Here is a 22,317-nt window from a genome sequence, read left to right on the forward strand (position 1 = left end):
ATACGATTTAGTTTTTACATTTTCCAAATTTACATTTAAAACATGGTTTACACGACATGAAAATTTACATATTTTTTTCTGTGTATGTCTCACGCAAAACCTATGTTTATGAGGTTTTTTGAAATGTTAGCGACGAATTATCAATAGCTATGAATGGCACCAGCTAAATAATATTGAATAAACTTTCTCCGATATTATCACTGCGCTTCAATGATACAAAATCACGGAACATCCATTCGGTTGCTCTTCACATAAATAAAATTCCACCCACTTCTAACGCAATTGTTCGTCACGTGGAAAACAAAGATTGACTGTTTTGGTCGCCCATAATTTAGTCTACGAACAAAAAAAGCGCAAAGCACTTAATTTTTCAGCGAAAACTTTAAAATCAACAGATCCAATATGTTTCAAAACAAGTCACTTCAGCAGCAAAAAATATGTCACGCTTGAGCTTGAACATAGCCTTCTACTTTGTTTATGTTTACAGCTGTAGTGCAGTTGTATTAGTGAAGAGCAGTAGGGATCATTCGGAAATCACGTTACTCATTCTGTCTTTTCAGCACCCAGAGCTGTACTGCCCATGTTCGCATAAATGTCCCATATGCAATAACAGCAAGCTGAGAAAAACGCATTTGAAGTTTGTCCCATACATAAGGCTACGTGTTAAGTTTTCGCGAAAAAGATGGGTTTCTTCCAGATTTCTAGAATAAAGTACTGGATTTTATAGGCTCTTTCGAAAGAGCATACGATTTTGAACCAAACTGCATCAATAACTCGAAATCGATGAAAATGCATATGGGACATTTATGCGATAATGGGCAGTGTACTGGTGTATAATACATTTATCAACTGTTTTTTATTGAAATGATAAAACCATTCCACTTTTTCTCCATCGAAACCGACTACTTTATCGACTTCATTTTGCTGGGCGAGATAGGACGCCGTCTATTTTTAGACGATGACTTAGCACTTTTCCACTCTTGCACTTAAAAAACCAGATGGCAGCACGATGTAACGCCACGTCCCTATGGTAAATAATTTCAATCTTCTATTCTTTTTAGTTTTTTTTTGTGTTTTCAATAATATTCATTGATTTGACTATGTAACGTAAGCGCCATTACGAAAAAGCTTTTCAAATTGGCCGCCTATTTTACAATATATTTTTTTTTCTTAATTTGGATGAAAAAGCCTTTTTTATGAAAAAATATTATTAATGTTAATACATTTGGTAATTTTTGAAATAAAAAAGGGATATTCAGCATTTTTTTTTTAAATTTGTGATTTTTTTGTAATAAAGGCGGGCAATTTAAAATGCTTTTCTTCGTAATGGCGCTTACGTCACATAGTCAAATCAATGAAAATTATTGATTATGCATGTAAATTGCTGTTATAAAACAATGCAAAAGGTTTGGAAACATAAAAATGCCAGCAGTAGCTAAAACGTTGATGTAAGTGATAAAGATGAGTTTTTATGAGGAATTTTGAAAATTCTCCATTTTTATTTTGCTAAAAGGACTATTTTGGCACTGAAGTGACAAAAAACTAATTATTTAAAAAAGTGAAATTGTTCATAAAGGAGTTGGCTACAAGATGATATTATTGGTTTTGGCGGCAACATTTTTTGGTTGGTTTTTAGAAAAAAAATCGTCAAAATTTCAGACAAAAAAATAGTTTTCTAATTTTAACATGTGGCTAATGAAAAATTACGATCTCTGGATCAATATAAATACAGAACATTGTTGGCGGTACCCTTAACTATGATTTGAAGTGAAATATGAGGCAATTTGAACGCATTTTTCAATGTTTTAGAACAGAATATGATATTTTTACGAAAACAGACCATTTTGCAGGAAATCGTAAATCGCGAGTTCTAGAAGATTTTTGGGATTTTTTCGTTGTATAAAAACATTGTTCCTGAGGCAAAAACCTATCGAAATCTGAATGATCTCGAAGGTTTCCGCAACATCACCTTTTTTGGGACACACTTCTGACCAATCTATATAACGTCATATAAACCACGTGCACACTGTAGAACACGTTTTAAACTGCTACTCTCATTACCGTACAGTTTAAGCCAAGTACAAAAGAGCACCCACCTTTTCAGTTCCATCGTAGTGGAAAATTGAGGTGTTCCGAGGAAAAACGTGATAAAAGCGAGTGAAAAAGTGTGCCGTTGAATTACGGGAAAGGGCGCACCCTATGGCTCTATCCCCTCATATGAGTTTATGCACTCGCCCTCAAAAGCACGGTAGAAGAACCTTTTGCATCGAAACTGTGAAACCTATCAACATCGTCACGAACTTTTTTTTGTTATGTAGAATAGTATATGATTGGATATTTAAAACAACCAATTTCTGTGAACCGTATAGTTGCTTGAAATAGAAATTATGGTGGGTCTCGTGGCGCAGGGGTAGCGGCTTCGGCTGCCGATCCCGATGATGCTATGAGACGCGGGTTCGATTCCCGCCTTATCCACTGAGCTTCTATCGGATGGTGAAGTAAAACGTCGGTCCCGGTTTCTCCTGTCTCGTCAGAGGCGCTGGAGCAGAAATCCCACGTTAGAGGAAGGCCATGCCCCGGGGGGCGTAGTGCCAATAGTTTCGTTTCGTTTTTCGACTCCCAAATTTTGTTTGATGACAAAATTTAAATTTGAAAAACGTTAAATCCACTCACCTTGAATGTTTTGCTAACTCGATTTTAAAAACAGCATGAGTAACCACGCCAAATCCCATAATCATGACTGATGATCGATCATGATTCACGTAGACTTGTATCAAAACACAAGAAACCAGCTGTTACAAGTCAAGTTTTCGCACCCGTCATCGAATGAAGTCATCAACTTTGTGGCCTAAATAGCGCACATTTTTTTTTTTTTTGCAAAACAATAACTTATACTCTGCTCACAGTACAAAAATGTAACACCCAGCGAATTACTCTTTACGTGAAACCGATTGCATTAAATAGCAAACTAAAAGTGCAATAAATAAATGAATAACTCCAATGTTCACTGAATCGGAAAAAGGCACACCAACAACCAACCAGTTTGAGGACGTTGTGTTCGGTGGTGGTTCCAGCCGAGACTGGCCCCAAACGGGCAAACGTGTGTCGTTTAAAATCATATTATGTCATACTCTGACAACAACAACAACATTCGACAGAGAGATAGAGACCGAGGTACAACATTGGATCATTGTGTACCTTTGTCGGGTCAAGTTTATCTAAATATTTTGGGTATGCATTAGATCAAGAAATGGGCGCGCGCTTGTTTTGTGTGCCGTTAACACGATGCACGTGTTGGCTTGAGAACAGGTGAAGAACATGAAGATAGTCTTTAACAGATCTCTTCATGCTTAATTTAAGACTGAGAAAACAACGTTAACATGTTCAATTATATTTGATTATGAAAATCAAAGTTTTTGACTGCAAAGTCTTTAAATTATAAGCTAGTTGTAATCATGTTTCGCCTTAACTTAAACATTGGCATTTCTCGTCTAAAAAAAGACCAATTTCTATTACATATCACTTCTAAGCTGCAACATGTTGACCTCTTACACAAAATAAGCTTCTGTATTGGAATTCATGAACCTTTATTTTCTTACTTAGTTCATGTCTTTTTTTTAATAATTTTGAATATGGGAGTCCCCTATAGGGGGCAATCATTGTCATTTCATTCCAATCATTTTTGAAAAAAACAACGATTTTGAATGATTTCATCTTTAAAAGTGCTTAAAAAGATAAAGTTGAAAAAACTGAATGTTTAGAAATAAATATCACATAATCAAATATGATTGCGGTACACTTCACCGAAATTATTATTGAAAAATTAAAAACTTCGCGAAATGTTTGCAGAATATGGGCATTTTTTTTAAAGGACGGGTCATGAAATATTTTTCCGAGCTTTTGCATTTTTATCAAACATTAGGCCAATGCATTTTTTTAACATTTCATTACCGTCAGTGGGGGTGAAATTGGGTCAAAGTGATTTTTTTTACGGATTTTACCATTTGTCAGGTTCTTCTCAATGAAAATGAATTCTGTTGAAAGGGTTGTATAGGGGACATCTTAAGATGACTTCGCTGAAAAAATCTCGTTCCTAGAACAAATCCTGTTATTTTGGCAGCTGTCTCAAGTTGGGGTACGTTTTTGTACAAAAATGACCTCTTGAAAAATCATTTTTCTAAAATTTTTGTTGGGATTGCTCAAAAACTACCCAAATGTTTGAAAATCTCCTCTTCAAACATTGTAGCATGTCAATACGATTCTCTCTAACAAGAAACACTGTTGGATGACTTGTTTTTACCATATCGTTGTATTTGAGCATCATTTTAGTTTCATTTGACCCAATGTCACCCCCTCTAAGGGGTGAGATCGGGTCAATTTTCAAACAATTGGAATTTAAGGTAGTGTTCATCAAAATCCACCATATTTTGGGAAAATGTTTGTAAACTATCTAAGAATAAATTTACGTTGAAAGATTTTCGATGTTTTTTAAATTGTTTTTGTAATTAAGAAAATACGAGAGGCGTATCGTTTTTTGACCCATAGTCACCCCCACTGACGGTAGTTTTTGTTTGGTCTTTGGTTTTTTTTCATAAATAAACAATTTTTTTAAAGGATACTTTCATTTCTGTAATTTTTTTTAGTTTATTTATTCGTTTGAACCCGAGCAGTGGGTCTCGTGGCGCAGGGGTAGCGGCTTCGGCTGCCGATCCCGATGATGCTATGAGACGCGGGTTCGATTCCCGCCTTATCCACTGAGCTTCTATCGGATGGTGAAGTAAAACGTCGGTCCCGGTTTCTCCTGTCTCGTCAGAGGCGCTGGAGCAGAAATCCCACGTTAGAGGAAGGCCATGCCCCGGGGGGCGTAGTGCCAATAGTTTCGTTTCGTTTCGTTTCGTTTTTTTTTTGTTTGTAATTTTTTGCACTTTTCGAAAACATTGAGAATTTCTGATATGGTTTGTCTGATTGTTTTTGTCCTTGTTTAAAAAAAAGCTTTGAGTATTATCATTGTTTTAAATAGAAACAGTTCTGTTTTATTTGTTTTTTTTTTTAGTTTCATAAAATATGCTTTGTGAGATTGTTTTTTTGATTATATATATTTTTTTAGTGAATTCAATTTTTTTCTTCAGATTGTTATATTTTGTAAACTATCCTGAATCAGAACAATTTCCATTAACTTACAATTTTACCGAGAATTTCAGAGGTTTTCCGGAAAATTTGTTAAATAATTCCCATGATCCGGGATTTTTCCTACACCGGAAAATTGGACGTTCTTTTTTGATCACAGATAAAATTGCAAAGTAGAAGAACAAAATTATACAAAAAAAAAAACGCCAAAAAAATTTAAAAATGTCATGAACGTTGCCCATTATTTTTCATGGACAGCCCCCTCACTCCTTCAAAATATCTTCAACTGCCTAAGTTTGCCGCACTTCTAAAGTATCTTAGGGAGCGTTCTTTTATTACGTAATGCAAACAATCGGTTTTTTAGACACCCCCCTACTGCGTTACGTAATAAAATAACGCTCCCTTATTACATATATGCACTAGCGTGCCCAGCTCATTGTGGAAGGTGGAGCAATAATATGAACGTTTTGAAGATTACGTCATTTGTGGACACCTCCTGTTCAAATTTAGAACAAATTTCTGAAGATGGTGGGGCAGTTGCCCCATGTTGCCCCAGCAAATGACGGCAAGGCCAATTTTGCCCCAATTACCCCCTTTTTAAGTGTTTTTCTTCAATATCTTTATTTTCTTTTTTTACTTTAAGATATTGAAGAAAATTAATCAAAATAGGGGTAAATGGGGCAAAATGGGCCCTTGCCGTCATTTGCGGCAAATAAGAGTATCCAATCGATTTCTCGAGATTTTTTACGTATAATAAGAAAATTTAGAAGTGCGGCAAACTTGGACAAACTTGAAGATTTTTGTGAAAAACACCCAAAAAAAAGGCTAAATAAGTCGATAAGAGTGTCACCAATCAATTCCTCGTTATATTTGACATTAACAATTGTGGTTTTGAAAGGCGGAGAATGACGGCATCAAATGATCTGTTTTTCGCCAGTTTTTGCCTACTGCGCTTAATTTTAATCAAAAAAGTATTTTTTGGACTATTTGCACAATTTAATTTTTGGATCACATTTATCCTCAGGATATTTCATAAAATCATTTAAATTTAGAATATTTTCGGAAGTAGCATAACTATGTATAATATTGTATCAAGCATTTTGTGATACGTTTTGCCTAACTTTTTTTTAAATAAAGGCTTGTTATTTGAATTAAGTTTTTTTTTATAATCGTTTTGCTCGATTTTCAAAGTTCCAGAGAGAAAGTAATGGGACATTTTCTTGTATTATTTTTTTCATAGGTGGTTTTTTTAAATATTTGTTTTTTAAACTCAAAAAACCTTTTAAAAATCCAAAAAATGTTTATATAAAACGCTATTACTTGAAATCAGTACATTTCATCAAACAAACATTGTAATGTACTTTTAGATCCAGATTTTCGATACTATCCAAAAAACATTATTATTTCAAAAATTTATATCACCTAAGCCAGATTTTGAAACATCACGCACTATGGCTGAAAAGATATCACTTTTAGTCACCTAAATTTCCCATGTTCGCATAAACGTCCCACATGTAAAAACAGCAAACTGAGAAAAACGCAAGGCAAGTTTGTCCCACACATAAACCTACGTGTTAAGTTTTCACGAAAAAAAAACTGGATTTCCTCCTGATTTCTTGAACAAAATACTGGATATTGCAGGCTTTTCTGAAAGATCCCGCGATTTTGAACAAAATTGCATCAATAACTCAAAAACGATGGGACATTTATGCGATCAGGGACAGTTAAAAAGAATTTAAAAAATCAAAAATTACACAATACGTTTTTTGAGAGTAAAACTTTGGTCATGGATGGATTTTTATATCTAAAACATTACTTAATCCACCTTTAGGTGGTTGGTGCCTTCCTCTCATTAATAGAGTGATTACAATCCCCTAAAGTGTCCACATGATTTATGGATCTCCCTTAACGCGATCGCAGCACCTATGAGGTCCTTATAAAAATAAGTGACGAGTAAAAAAAACAGACTTCCTACAGACTTTTTGTCAAGATTATACAGACACCGCCTTTCAGGAAAATGGCATCCCTCTACAAGGCTTTTTTCTTGGCGATCAGACGTGGCTATTTGAGGTTATGTAAATTCAGACCATTTTTAAACTGCTTGTAATTTTAGATAGGTAAGTCAGACCTTGAAAATTCTCAATCCACAAGAAAGGTCTTCTCATATGCTTTCTAAAAATATATAACATGTGAGGGTTTCATGAAAAAACCACCCTTTTTACCATAATTTTAATTTAATATGAAACAGCTTTTTTAACATAACTTTTTAAATACATGATAAAACTGCATGAATTAAAATAGCAACTTAGGGGACGTTAAGACGGATCGATTAAAACCATTCCGGCCAAAATTGGTTGAGCCTGTGACAAGATATTCCAGTGACATTGATTTGGTACTCATGTCTACATACAGCCAAACACACAGACATTTGCTCAGCTGGTGATTCTGAGTCGATATGTACAAATGAAGGTAGGTCTAGGAGGTCTAACTAAAAAGTTCGTTTTTCGAGTGATTTTATAGCCTTTCCTCAGTAAAGTGAGGAAGGCAAAAAAGATACCTTATTTTGAGCCTTAGTGCGTCATGTTGCAAAATCTGGTTTATGAGATATGAATATTTGAAGATATTGTTATTTTGATCGAAAATCTGGGCAAAAAAATTAACTAATTTTCAAAGCAAAATCGAATTTGCAATCGTACATTACAATTTGTCTGATAAGATGTACGATTTTCAGTTGTTTTGATGTTTGTTTGTAAAAACAGTATCTCATTTCAACATACTAACACTATTTTAAAACATGTTTGTTTTGTTAAGTGACTAGTTTGATCAACTTCATGGAAACTATGTTGGAAAGGTCCCTTAACTCAAATGGATGCTGAAAAATACTTTTTTGCAATTCCGTTGTGAAACTACTTACTTTTCCTGTCATTCTTGAACGACGAAATATCCTACTTTTCTGTAGCAAAAATAACAGAATCGATCAGCAACACTTTTCAAAATAAATGCTGAAAAGCTCTACTTTTCAGCACTCAAATGGGTGCTGAAAAGTTGAACTTTTCAGCACTTGTTTTGAAAAGTAACACTTTTCAACATTTTTTTGATTTAAACGATTTATTGACAAAATATATGCAAATTTGACATAAAATTTCACTCAGTGTGTGTTTTTTTGGAATTGCAAAAAATGTTGTATGGAACTCGTTGCAAAACTTAATTTTTTCAGCACTCTTCGTATTTATCCAACTCGGTGAACCTCGTTGGATAAATGTACGACTCGTGCTGAAAAAAACCTCTTTTTGCAACTTGTTGCATAAACTACTATTTTGCGTCGGAAAACTACTTACTTTTCCTGTTATTCTTGAACGACGAAACAGCCTACTTTTCTGTATCAAAAATAACAAAATGAAATAATAACCCTTTTCAATACAAATGCTGAGAGGTTTCCTTTCAGCACTGGAATGGATGCTGAAAAATTGAACTTCTCAGCACTTGTTTGGAAAAGTTGTACTTTTCAACATTTTTTGGATTACACGATTAATTGACTAATTCTGTTCAAAGGGTGTTTTTCAGAATTGCAAAAAAAAAAAAGTTGTATGGACCTCGTTGCAAACGTTGATTTTTTCATCAGTCGTATTTATCCCACTCGGTGAACTTCGTTGGATAAATGTACGACTCGTGCTGAAAAAATCCTCTTGTTGCATAAACTACTATTTCAGTACTGTTATTTTGATCGATGAAAATCAGGGCCGTTGGAGAATTACAGAAAAAGTTAGTTGTTTCATAATGGAATTGCAAACAGATGTTTTTATGAAGCAAATTTCTCCAACAAAATTTCGCAGCTTACGACCCAATGTGCGCGACAATCGAAAGTCACCCGCGGTCGCCCATCGATGTACAACTTGCAAATTAACCATAAACACGATGCACTCTTCATTTTACGACCCGCGCCAGCATTCCCCAGAAACATTACGTAAAAAGTGAAATTCGCCCGTCAACTCTTGCGAACTTTCTCTCGACTCAAGATGGTGAAGAATGTCAGGTGCTGATAAGAACACATGACGATAATAGCCGACACAAATTAAGACCACTTATTAGGGTTCTACTCACCCGTCGTCCTCGACCTCGTTGATGGTCAGTATCTTGAACTTCTTATCACCTCCTCCCGCTCCTACTCCGACGGGCAGCTGGACCAGTTTGCCAATTTTGACGTTGTTGCCGTTGCTGGCAAAGCCGTAGAACAGGTTCGGTGCGGAAAGCGAGGCCAGCTGGCGGTTGTCGACGAGGGGCCGGGAGTGCAGGTTCTGATGCTGCTGCTGCTGCAGGCGCCGGATCGACGTGATGGCCATCTTGGAGGGATCGTCCGTGGCGTAACAGGAAGCGGTCGAGGAAGCGGACGAGGACGAAGACGACAGCGAGGAGAGCGATCGGTGGCTCAGCTGGTGGTGCAGGTTGCCCCCGTAAAGGCCCTTGGAGAGGTGGCTTCGGGAGGAAGGAGAGAGGGAGAAAGCAGATGAGACAATTGGTTAAAACATTGAAACATTATCGTAATTGGTTCTTCCCGGGTGTGTGGTGACAGCTAGAGAATGCAAACGATGCAATTGGCAAAAGACAACACGCTGCGTAATTAATTGTCCAGATGAAATTGAGCATCTGCTAAATTGCTTTTCAAGCATATGCCACGGCTCTTAAAATTGTTTCAAGTTGAGACATTACATTGCACCGCCACGCAAAATTTATGCGCGCCCCTAAAACAATTCTGGAGTTTTTTTTAAAAAGGTCCAATAAACCAAATTTCCAGTTTCTGCTTTTTAGGTGTTTTTGAAACCGCCTTGGGTCAGGGGTATTAAAAAACACCCAAAAAGCAAAAACTGAAAATTTGGTTTATTGGACCTTTAAAAAAAAACTCCAGAATTGAATGATTTTTTTTTACAAAAGGATTTATAAACATTTTTTTTGCTTTTGCTTTGCTTGCCCCGACTCAAGGTGGTTTAAAAAAAGGCACTCAGACCTTAACCAAATAAGCTCAAATTTTCAGGCTAGCTTCTGGGGTCATAAAACTTTAAAATTTAAAACGAAAATGAACACTTTTGTCTTTATCATATATCCGTGAACCACGCTGCTGGCCACTCAAGTAGCAGGGTGGCCACTCAAGTCGGGAAATCGGGAAAAAGTCGGGAATTTATGATTTTATGTCAAAAAGTCGGGAAAAGTCGGGAATTCTGAGCTTTTTAAACTCTTGAATAAATTTTGTAATATTTTGTACAATTTTCAAATTGAATTCACTCATTTCTGCTTTAGTAACTGAGCAGTTCTCTAGGATTTCGGTCATTCGATTTTTTTTGTATTTTTTAATCCGACTGAAACTTTTTTGGTGCCTTCGGTATGCCCAAAGAAGCCATTTTGCATCATTAGTTTGTCCATATAATTTTCCATACAAATTCGGCAGCTGTCCATACAAAAATGATGTATGAAAATTCAAAAATCTGTATCTTTTGAAGGAATTTTTTGATCGATTTGGTGTCTTCGGCAAAGTTGTAGGTATGGATACGGACTACACTGGAAAAAAATAATACACGGTAAAATAAATTTGGTGATTTTTTTATTTAACTTTTTATCACTAAAACTTGATTTACAAAAAAAAAAAACTATTTTTAATTTTTTTTATTTTTTGATATGTTTTAGAAGGCATAAAATGCCAACTTTTCAGAAATTTCCAGGTTGTGCAAAAAATCACTGACCGAGTTATGAATTTTTTAATCAATACTGATTTTTCAAAAATCGAAATTTTGGTCGTAAAATTTTCAACTTCATTTTTCGATGTAAAATCAAATTTGCAATCAAAAAGTACTTTACTGAAATTTTGATAAAGTGCACCGTTTTCAAGTTATAGCCATATTTAAGTGACTTTTTTGAAAATAGTCGCAGTTTTCATTTTTAAATTAGTGCACATGTTTGCCCAGTTTTGAAAAAATATTTTTGAAAAGCTGAGAAAATTCTCTATATTTTGCTTATTTGGACTTTGTTGATACGACCTTTAGTTGCTGAGATATTGCAATGCAAAGGTTTAAAAACAGGAAAATTGATGTTTTCTAAGTTTCACCCAAACAACCCACCATTTTCTATCGTCAATATCTCAGCAACTAATGGTCCGCCAAACATTCAATATTAGGCCCTTTTAAAATGTTTGTCTTGATTTGAAAATTCCAAAAATATTTTTTTCGAAAAGATCGGAAAATTTCACAATTGTTTCATATATTAACATTGAAAATCGGACCATTAGTTGCTGAGATATTGACGATAGAAAATGGTGGGTTGTTTGGGTGAAACTTAGAAAACATCAATTTTCCTGTTTTTAAACCTTTGCATTGCAATATCTCAGCAACTAAAGGTCGTATCAACAAAGTCCAAATAAGCAAAATATAGAGAATTTTCTCAGCTTTTCAAAATATTTTTTCAAAACTGGGCAAACATGTGCACTAATTTAAAAAATGAAAACTGCGACTATTTTCAAAAAGTCACTTAAATATGGCTATAACTTGAAAACGGTGCACTTTATCAAAATTTTAGTAAAGTACTTTTTGATTGCAAATTTGATTTTACATCGAAAAATGAAGTTGAAAATTTTACGACCAAAATTTCGATTTTTGAAAAATCAGTATTGATTAAAATTCATAACTCGGTCAGTGATTTTTGCACAACCTGAAATTTCTGAAAAGTTGGCATTTTATGTCTTCTAAAACATATCAAAAATAAAAAAATTATAAATAGTGTTTTTGTAAATCAAGTTTTAGTGATAAAAAGTTAAATAAAATCACCAAATTTTTTACCGTGTATTATTTTTCCAGTGTAGTCCGTATCCATACCTACAACTTTGCCGAAGACTTCGATCAAAAATTCCTTCAAAAGATACAGATTTTGAATTTTCATACATCATTTTTGTATGGACAGCTGCCAATTTGCATGGAAAATTATATGGACAAACTAATGATGCAAAATGGCTTCTTTGGGCATACCGAAGGCACCAAAAAAGTTTCAGCCGGATTAAAAAATACAAAAATTAAAATTGAAGAAAAAAGACCGATTTCGTAGAGAATTGCTCAACTTACTTTAAATTTAAGGTTATTTTCACTATTTCAATATATTTGAGTATGGAAAAGCTGTCTTAACCTTTGAAATCTTTATGAATATTGGAGTCTTTGACACAGATTTTCATAATATTTTTTTATGAATCAAATGATCGCTTTTAATTTTTGTTCCATGATTCTATTCCATTTTGTCACATAATTGAATATTTGAAACAGGATTCGAACTTGAGTTTGGCAATAGTTTTTTTTGGGTAAATATTTGTAATTGTTTAACTAAATTCATTAGGTAATTTAAAATGTGTTTTTTTGTTTTTCCAAATATTGCCCTTGAACTTTTTTGGGTGAGTATGGGTAAATTATCTACCATCGATAAAGCTTGATTTTCAGTTTGCGGAAAACTTAAATATCGAATAAAATCCAAAATTGAAAAAGATTTTTACGTTTTGAAGAAAATATACAAATTGCAAAAAAAAATAAATATCAAAAATTACATAATTAAAAAGGGAACTTGGCAAAAACATTTTCTTTTATGAATTCCTTGACATTTTTCTAAATACTTTGAATGAAAAATAATAGCAGTTACGTTTTAATCATTCTTTGATTTAAAATGATGATGAAGTTAAAAAAAATATCAAAAACTATACGTTTGCCAATTTAAAAAATACCATGGAAGTTATAAGTATTGTTGAACTTTCGGTTATTTTTTCAAAGACTAATTGTTTGTGTTTCTACTCTGAATCATAATAATGAAATTTCATTTTTGAAGTTTTTTTATTTTTTTTTTTTTATTTTGTTATGTTTCTGTATTTTTAAAAAATGCCTATATTTGAATTTTTTTAATTCATTGAGATTTTTTTTTACTTTTCTTATAGAAAGTTTTTTGTTTGAAATCATTCTTTAAATAAGAAATGCCTATTATTTGAGCATTCTGGAAAAGTCTGGAAAAAGTCGGGAAAAAGTCGGGAATTTGAAAATGGAATTTGAGTGGTAACCCTGTAAGTAGAGAATTCCGAGCATACTTATTTGAACATTATTCTTTAAATCTTATATAATTTGGTAATATTTTGTACAATTTTCAAATTAACGGTGCATATCAACCAGAGCTTTTGCACCAAGATATTTGTTACAGAATTTTTAGTATGTCCAGAATTACAGGTGCTATCGATATAATTTTTCATTTATCCCCTTAATTACTGGTTACAAGCTAATTAACATGAAAGTTTGACTATTGATCACTTTTCGAAATACAGTCATGCCTCGGTTTTGCACGCCTCGGTTTTGCACCGTTCAGCTGCCTCGGTTAAGCACGGCCCAGTGCTTAACTTAATCACAGAGCTTATGGGATTTTGGCTATATGGGAGACATTGGCTTTAAACGTACGAAAAATCATGCAAACATCAAAATATTATAGTGTTTTGGAATCGGGATGATGTCAGCTATCCATTGAAATTATAATTTCATGAAAATTTTCACAAGATTACGTATTTTTCCTGTATTTTGAAAATACAATGTTTCTCGAAAAAATACTCAAAATTATGGTTATTGCAATATGGGTATCAAATGATTGGATTTTTTTCATACATTTCGAATGTAAAATATTTTTTTCAAAACACTCAAAATTTTCACAAAACTACGTATTTTTGAAAAAAATATACTCACAATTTCAGTGTTTACTATATGGGTATCAAACGATCAGGATTTTTTCATACATTTAGAATGTGATAACAACATATTTTGAAAACACTCAAAATTTTCACAAAACTACGATTTTTCGAAAAAAAAATCTCCAAATTTCTGTTTTTACAATATGGGTATCAAACGATCAGTATTTTTTCATACAATTCGAATGTAATAAAAATATGTTTTGAAAATACTCAAAATTTTCATTAAACTACGTATTTTTTTAAAAATGTCTCAAAATTTCAGTTTTTACAATGTGGGTATCAAACGATCATGATTTTTTCATACATTTCGAATGTAATAACAATATTTTTTGAAAATACTCAAAATTTTCACAAAACTACGTATTTTTGTAAAACATTTCAAAATTTCAGTTTTTACAATATAGGTATCAAATAATCAAATCATTTTTTTTTCAAAAATACGTAGTTATGTGAAATTTTTTAAATTTTTTTCATTTTTTTTCATAACTTTTGAAATGTTTGAAAAAATCCCGATTGCTTGATACCCACATTGTAAAAACGGAAATTTGGAGTATTTTTTTTTTTTTGAAAATACGTAGTTTTGTGAAAATTTCGAGTATTTTCAAAAAATATTGTTATTTGAAATGTATGAAAATCTCGATCGTTTAGTACCCACTTTGTAAAAACGGAAATTCTGAGTATTTTTTTTTCGAAAATACGTAGTTTTGTGAAAATTTTGAGTATTTTTTAAAAAAGGTTGTTATTACATTCGAAATGTATGAAAAAATCCCGATCGTTTGATACCTTTATTGCAATAACAATATATTTTCGGTTTCTTTAGAGAAAAAAATGCATTTTCGAAATACAGGAAAAATACGTATTTTTGTGAAAATTTTCATGAAATTATAATTTTAATGGATAGCTGACATCATCCGAAAAATTGAAAATGGGATTTGAGTAGTCATTCTGTTATTAATGACATTTCAAAAAATTTGTTTAAAGCAATGAAATTCATTCATCTTGAAAATGTAAAAAGTTTTAATGAGATTGAATGATGTATTTTTTATATGAAAAGATCTCTTAGTTAAATTTAAGCTAAGATATGGGTATCGCTACCAACTTTTTTTTATCTTGTGATTTATATCCTCAACTAGCTATCGTGCTAACATTTTGTGCAGCTCACAAAGCCTCACGATTTGAATCCTGAGATATTCAATAAAAACCGAAAAAAATCCGTGCATTTTTGTCACTTTTCATAAGAAATAAGGTTAAATCTTGTCGTGCTATCTTGACACACCCTGAACATTGATGTTAGTGCGACAATTGGCCAAAGGGATTTCAGGTCAGAACGCGTTTGACACAAGTACGAGCTCGTCTACCGTAAACATTGATTATTATAACTCGTGACTCCAGCAACCAAACTCAACCAAACTTCGGGACAATACTACAAAAATTCACTAATTTAGAACATAGGATCGCTTAATGTAAACAGCAGCTTATAAAATTAGCTAAAAATGACCAACGACAATTTTTCAACAAATTTCACAATTATTCTCTACACTCAAACCCCCCAGGCAAAACGTTAGAAGCAAACAGAGCAGATGTCAAATTGATCTGTTTCAGCTGTTGCCTAATTGCTCCAATGACCTTCCCCAGCAGCACAAGTTCGGGATCGCGTGCTCTCCAAACAAGAGCCGCGTGGAGCCAGATGGATGCTGGCAGGTCAGACATGCAATCGACAACGAAACCGGCCGGCAAAATCCACACAACAATGAAAAATGGAAGAAGTGAAGAAGATGAAAACTACACTTTTGCACGCACCTTTACTTTTTTGGCGTTTTTTTTCTTTTCTGTAGATTAGAAGGCGTCAATTCATAATTTTCAATCATTAAGCTGAGAAACAAAACAAAACGTGAAGAATTAATCGGTGAGTTTGGGTGTGTGTTGTTTGGTATTGAGTGGATTAGCTTTTTTTGGGTTTGGTTTGGTTGCGTAACTTTCCTGAAGTCTTCGTGTGCCTTTGACGGATGGAAATAAATTGATTTTTTTCTACCTTTCTGTACGCGTGTGAGCACGATTGATTTTGGTTACGTTTTGTCCTATTTTTTAGACTTTGTATCGTTTTTGGTTGGGTGGTGTAATGTGTTACTTTCAAAGTAGGAAATAGCTCAAAGTAAAAACTTGATCAATTCTCTTCCAAAAAGAGCAGTTACTCGATCCACCACAGTTGTGATCATCAAATTTAACCTTTTAATAGATAAAAGTACTTCCACGGTAAATGTTGACAAAACGATCAAAATTATGATGCAAAAACAACACCAACATAAAACTGCACACCTCAACCCCGATCCATACCGATCGTGAGTGAAATCAGTCAGCACAAAACAGTCACCCATGCTGAAATAAAGAAGAAGGAGAGGATGAAGACACACCTGTACTTTTTATCGCCGCTGCCACCGCCGCCGTCACCTTTGAGACTGTCGAGCAATGCAGTTATCCACTCGGAACAACTTTTATGATCATCGCAGCGCTGGAAGAAGAGGAAAAATTCAAGAGACACGATGCATGTTAAATTTGACTTTGCAAAACTAGGGTTTCGTGACTAATGTGAGAAGTTCTCTGGAGTGTGATTTTTATTTTTGTTTTTTTTTGTCATTTTTGACGTTTTTATCGTTTTTGTCGCTTTTATCGTTTTTATCGTTTTTAACGTTTTTTTTTCTTTGTTTGGTATTGAGTAGATGAGCCGTTTTTGTCGGTTTGTAATTTTGGTAATTTTCGTCATTTTTGTCGTTTTTGTCATTTTTGTCGTTTTTGTCGTTCTTGTCGTTTTTGTCGTTTTTGTAGTTTTTGTCGGTTTTGCCGTTTTTGTCGTTTTTGTCGTTTTCGTCGTTTTTGTAGTTTTTTTTCGTAATTTTGGTAATTTTCGTCATTTTTGTCATTTTTGTCATTTTTGTCATTTTTGTCATTTTTGTCATTTTTGTCATTTTTGTCATTTTTGTCGTTTTTGTCGTGTTTGTCGTTTTTATCGTTTTTAACGTTTTTTTTCGTTGTTTGGTATTGAGTAGATGAGCCGTTTTTGTCGGTTTGTGATTTTGGTAATTTTGGTAATTTTGGTAATTTTTGTCATTTTTGTCATTTTTGTCATTTTTGTCACTTTTGTCATTTTTGTCGTTTTTGTCGTATTTGTCGTTTTTATCGTTTTTAACGTTTTTTTTTCGTTGTTTGGTATTGAGTAGATGAGCCGTTTTTGTCGGTTTGTGATTTTGGTAATTTTGGTAATTTTGGTAATTTTGGTAATTTTTGTCATTTTTGTCATTTTTGTCATTTTTGTCATTTTTGTCATTTTTGTCATTTTTGTCATTTTTGTCATTTTTGTCATTTTTGTCGTTTTTGTCGTATTTGTCGTTTTTATCGTTTTTAACGTTTTTTTTCGTTGTTTGGTATTGAGTAGATGAGCCGTTTTTGTCGGTTTGTAATTTTGGTAATTTTCGTCATTTTTGTCGTTTTTGTCATTTTTGTCGTTTTTGTCGTTCTTGTCGTTTTTGTCGTTTTTGTAGTTTTTGTCGGTTTTGCCGTTTTTGTCGTTTTTGTCGTTTTCGTCGTTTTTGTAGTTTTTTTTCGTAATTTTGGTAATTTTCGTCATTTTTGTCATTTTTGTCATTTTTGTCATTTTTGTCATTTTTGTCATTTTTGTCATTTTTGTCATTTTTGTCGTTTTTGTCGTGTTTGTCGTTTTTATCGTTTTTAACGTTTTTTTTCGTTGTTTGGTATTGAGTAGATGAGCCGTTTTTGTCGGTTTGTGATTTTGGTAATTTTGGTAATTTTGGTAATTTTTGTCATTTTTGTCATTTTTGTCATTTTTGTCACTTTTGTCATTTTTGTCGTTTTTGTCGTATTTGTCGTTTTTATCGTTTTTAACGTTTTTTTTCGTTGTTTGGTATTGAGTAGATGAGCCGTTTTTGTCGGTTTGTGATTTTGGTAATTTTGGTAATTTTGGTAATTTTGGTAATTTTTGTCGTTTTTGTCGTTTTTGTCGTTTTTGTCGTTTTTGTCGCTTTTATCGTTTTTATCGTTTTTAAAGTTTTTCTTCGTTGTTTGGTATTGAGCCGTTTTTGTCGGTTTGTAATTTTGATAATTTTCGTCATTTTCGTCATTTTTGTCATTTTTGTCGTTTTTGTCGTTTTTGTCGTTTTTGCCGTTTTTTGTCGTTTTTGTCGTTTTTGTCGTTTTTGTCGTATTTGTCGTTTTTATCGTTTTTAACGTTTTTTTCGTTGTTTGGTATTGAGTAGATGAGCCGTTTTTGTCGGTTTGTAATTTTGGTAATTTTCGTCATTTTTGCCATTTTTGTCATTTTTGTCATTTTTGTCATTTTTGTCGTTTTTGTCATTTTTGTCGTTTTTGTCGTTCTTGTCGTTTTTGTCGTTTTTGTAGTTTTTGTCGGTTTTGCCGTTTTTGTCGTTTTTGTCGTTTTCGTCGTTTTTGTAGTTTTTTTCGTTTTTGTCGTTTTTGTCGTTTTCGTCGTTTTTGTCGCTTTTATCGTTTTTAACGTTTTTTTTTTTCGTTGTTTGGTATTGAGTAGATGAGCCGTTTTTGTCGGTTTGTAATTTTGGTAATTTTCGTCATTTTTGTCATTTTTGTCATTTTTGTCGTTTTTGTCGTATTTGTCGTTTTTATCGTTTTTAACGTTTTTTTTCGTTGTTTGGTATTGAGTAGATGACCCGTTTTTGTCGGTTTGTGATTTTGGTAATTTTGGTAATTTTGGTAATTTTGGTAATTTTTGTCATTTTTGTCATTTTTGTCATTTTTGTCATTTTTGTCATTTTTGTCATTTTTGTCATTTTTGTCATTTTTGTCATTTTTGTCGTTTTTGTCGTATTTGTCGTTTTTATCGTTTTTAACGTTTTTTTTCGTTGTTTGGTATTGAGTAGACGAGCCGGTTTTGTCGGTTTGTGATTTTGGTAATTTTGGTAATTTTGGTAATTTTGGTAATTTTGGTAATTTTTGTCATTTTTGTCGTTTTTGTCGTTTTTGTCGCTTTTATCGTTTTTATCGTTTTTAAAGTTTTTCTTCGTTGTTTGGTATTGAGCCGTTTTTGTCGGTTTGTAATTTTGATAATTTTCGTCATTTTTGTCATTTTTGTCGTTTTTGTCGTTTTTGCCGTTTTTTGTCGTTTTTGTCGTTTTTGTCGTTTTTGTCGTATTTGTCGTTTTTATCGTTTTTAACGTTTTTTTTCGTTGTTTGGTATTGAGTAGATGAGCCGTTTTTGTCGGTTTGTGATTTTGGTAATTTTGGTAATTTTGGTAATTTTGGTAATTTTGGTAATTTTTGTCATTTTTGTCATTTTTCATTTTTGTCATTTTGTCATTTTTGTCATTTTGTCATTTTTGTCATTTTGTCATTTTTGTCATTTTTGTCATTTTTGTCATTTTGTCATTTTGTCATCATTTTGTCATTTTGTCATTTTGTCATTTTTGTCATTTTGTCATTTTTGTCATTTTTGTCATTTTTCATTTTTGTCATTTTGTCATTTTTGTCATTTTTGTCATTTTTGCCATTTTTCATTTTTGTTTTGTCATTTTTGTCATTTTTGTCATTTTGTCATTTTGTCATTTTGTCATTTTGTCATTTTTGTCATTTTGTCATTTTTGTCATTTTGTCATTTTGTCATTTTTGTCATTTTGTCATTTTGTCATTTTTGTCATTTTGTCAATTTTGTCATTTTTGTCATTTTTGTCATTTTTGTCAATTTTGTCAATTTTGTCAATTTTGTCAATTTTGTCAATTTTGTAATTTTTGTAATTTTTGTAATTTTTGTAATTTTTGTAATTTTTGTAATTTTTGTAATTTTTGTAATTTTTGTAATTTTGTAATTTTGTAATTTTTGTAATTTTGTAATTTTTGTAATTTTGCAATTTTGCAATTTTGTAATTTTGTAATTTTGTAATTTTGTAATTTTTGTAATTTTGTAATTTTTGTCATTTTTGTAATTTTGTAATTTTGTAATTTTGTAATTTTTGTAATTTTGTAATTTTGTAATTTTGTAATTCTTGTAATTTTTGTAATTTTGTAATTTTGTATTTTTGTAATTTTGTAATTTTTGTAATTTTTGTAATTTTTGAAATTTTGTAATTTTTGTAATTTTGTAATTTTTGTCATTTTGTAATTTTTGTAATTTTGTAATTTTGTAATTTTGAAATTTTGTTATTTTGTAATTTTGTAATTTTGTCATTTTGTCATTTTGTAATTTTTGTAATTTTTGTAATTTTTGTAATTTTTGTAATTTTTGTAATTTTTGTAATTTTTGTAATTTTTGTAATTTTTGTAATTTTTGTAATTTTTGTCATTTTTGACGTTTTTGTAATTTTTGTCGCTTTTGTCGTTTTTGTCGTTTTTAGTTTTTCGTTTTTAGTTTTTAGTTTTTAGTTTTTAGTTTTTAGTTTTTAGTTTTTAGTTTTTAGTTTTTAGTTTTTAGTTTTTAGTTTTTAGTTTTTAGTTTTTAGTTTTTAGTTTTTAGTTTTTAGTTTTAGTTTTTAGTTTTTAGTTTTTAGTTTTTAGTTTTTAGTTTTTAGTTTTTAGTTTTAGTTTTTAGTTTTTAGTTTTTAGTTTTTAGTTTTTAGTTTAGTTTTAGTTTTTAGTTTTTAGTTTTTAGTTTTTAGTTTTTAGTTTTTAGTTTTAGTTTTTAGTTTTTAGTTTTAGTTTTTAGTTTTTAGTTTTTAGTTTTAGTTTTTAGTTTTTAGTTTTTAGTTTTTAGTTTTTAGTTTTAGTTTTTAGTTTTTAGTTTTTAGTTTTTAGTTTTTAGTTTTTAGTTTTTAGTTTTTAGTTTTTAGTTTTTAGTTTTTAGTTTTTAGTTTTTAGTTTTTAGTTTTTAGTTTTTAGTTTTTAGTTTTTACAATATTTTTCTTCAGAGAAATGCTCACATATGAAAAGGGCGCACCCAAATAAATAAACAAGAAGCAAAAATTGATTCAAACAGTCAACTTACAAACGTGTACAGCACTTTGGAGTTGGTCTCGATGGTGAACCGGGGCCCGGTGGTCGGAATGATGACCGTCCCCGGGACCAGGTTGATGATGTCCTTGAAGGGGGCGAGCTTCTTCTCGTAGTCGTCTTTCGATGAGTAGGAGAGCAGCAGTTGGTTCTGCAGGATGAAGTACATCTTCCGCCAGCCGCCCATCTTCTGCAGGGTTGCAGCGTAACCACCGGAACGCGTTCCGAGGCCATGCAGGGAAGGAGGAGAGATGTCAATGCCAGATCGTGACGATAATCGGGTGTCGGTTTCGGTGACGTAGATGAAGAAGAAGAAGACGACGACGGCGATGATGATGATGGCATCGCATATATGGTTGGTTAATTTGCGAAGAAGAACCGTGGCAGATTACATACAAAGAAGAAGAGAAGAGAAAAAAAACAACCATGAATAAAAACATTAAGGTATGAAATCATCATTAGCTACCGTCACCGGAACTGTGCTTTTTTGTGCTCATCTCTTCCGTTTGAATGAGGAGAAGCAAATTTTTTTTACGTCAAGCCTTTTGAGTTTAGTTTTAATTGAATCAGTCATTTTGACAATAGAATTTAACACTGTAAAACACGATATATTGATAATTTAGGTTAATAAATAGTTTAGATCCGATACCTGATTTTTCTGTAACAATCTTTTTGGAATTTCAAATCAACTGTAACGGGAAGTGCAGGCTCCATGTTCAGACTGGTGCTGACGAACTTACTTTAAAAAAAAGTAACTTGCGGAATATCAGAAGACTTCAATATATTTTGGATTTTTTAACAAAAATAAATTATGATGTTTTAAAATGTATGTATTCAACCTTGATTGTAAATATAGTATTGTTAATGTATAAAAAAGAACAAGCTAATGCAGAAGAACAAATAGTTACTTAAAAATGTTTAGTTTACATCTCCCTAAAGTGATTTGGAAATCCTAAGTCCAAATAGATGTTATGAAATATTGTTTAAATGCATTGCGTAATGTAACACGCTTTCAATCTCGTATATTTGACTAAAATGGGGGTGCAGAACTTGAATATGATGTTCTGCTAAGAGACAGAAATTTAAAAAAGAAAACATTTTTTTTGTCCGAAATTCCTAAGAATTCTTCGAGTCTGGACTTTGCCATTTTTTTAAGTACCTACATTATAATTTTCTCAGACTTTCAAAGCTGCACCTTTTTTTGATAATTTCAAATGAAACCCTTTAATTGATGATTTTTTTTTACAAAATACCATAATAATTCTAATGTAGTGATTCTAAATAAAATTTCGAGTCTTATATTGCAAATAATTCAAATTTGAGTATTTCCAAACAACTACGCTATTTTGTGAAAATTAAGTGTTTTACACAGAAAATTATAATCTAGTGAAAATCAGTTCAGAAATCCGCGTCGTTTAATACCCATGTTGTAAATCATATGAATTTGAGTATTTTAAATAAATTACGATATTTTGCATTGA

The 22,317-nt window shown here is 32.1% G+C and overlaps 1 protein-coding gene across 2 annotated transcripts in view; it reads right to left on the reverse strand.

Annotated features, from left to right (window-relative positions):
* The window catches only part of LOC119771200, an 84,000-nt gene that overhangs the window by 31,304 nt on the left and 30,379 nt on the right, over positions 1-22,317 (reverse strand). Inside the window, exons 1-4 of one of the 2 annotated variants that reach the window (XM_038266872.1) lie at positions 21,303-21,319; positions 20,832-21,026; positions 16,282-16,379; positions 9,229-9,600 (exon numbers count right to left, since the gene is read on the reverse strand). In XM_038266872.1, coding sequence (XP_038122800.1) covers positions 9,229-9,600; positions 16,282-16,379; positions 20,832-21,023 — 662 coding nt within the window. In that variant the 5' untranslated portion in view covers positions 21,024-21,026; positions 21,303-21,319. Of the gene's footprint in view, positions 1-9,228; positions 9,601-16,281; positions 16,380-20,831; positions 21,027-21,302; positions 21,320-22,317 lie in introns of those variants that run through there. The other variant, XM_038266871.1, reaches the window with a different exon arrangement.

The sequence above is a fragment of the Culex quinquefasciatus genome, chromosome 1 (assembly GCF_015732765.1).
Source record: "Culex quinquefasciatus strain JHB chromosome 1, VPISU_Cqui_1.0_pri_paternal, whole genome shotgun sequence".
NCBI lineage: Eukaryota > Metazoa > Arthropoda > Insecta > Diptera > Culicidae > Culex > Culex quinquefasciatus.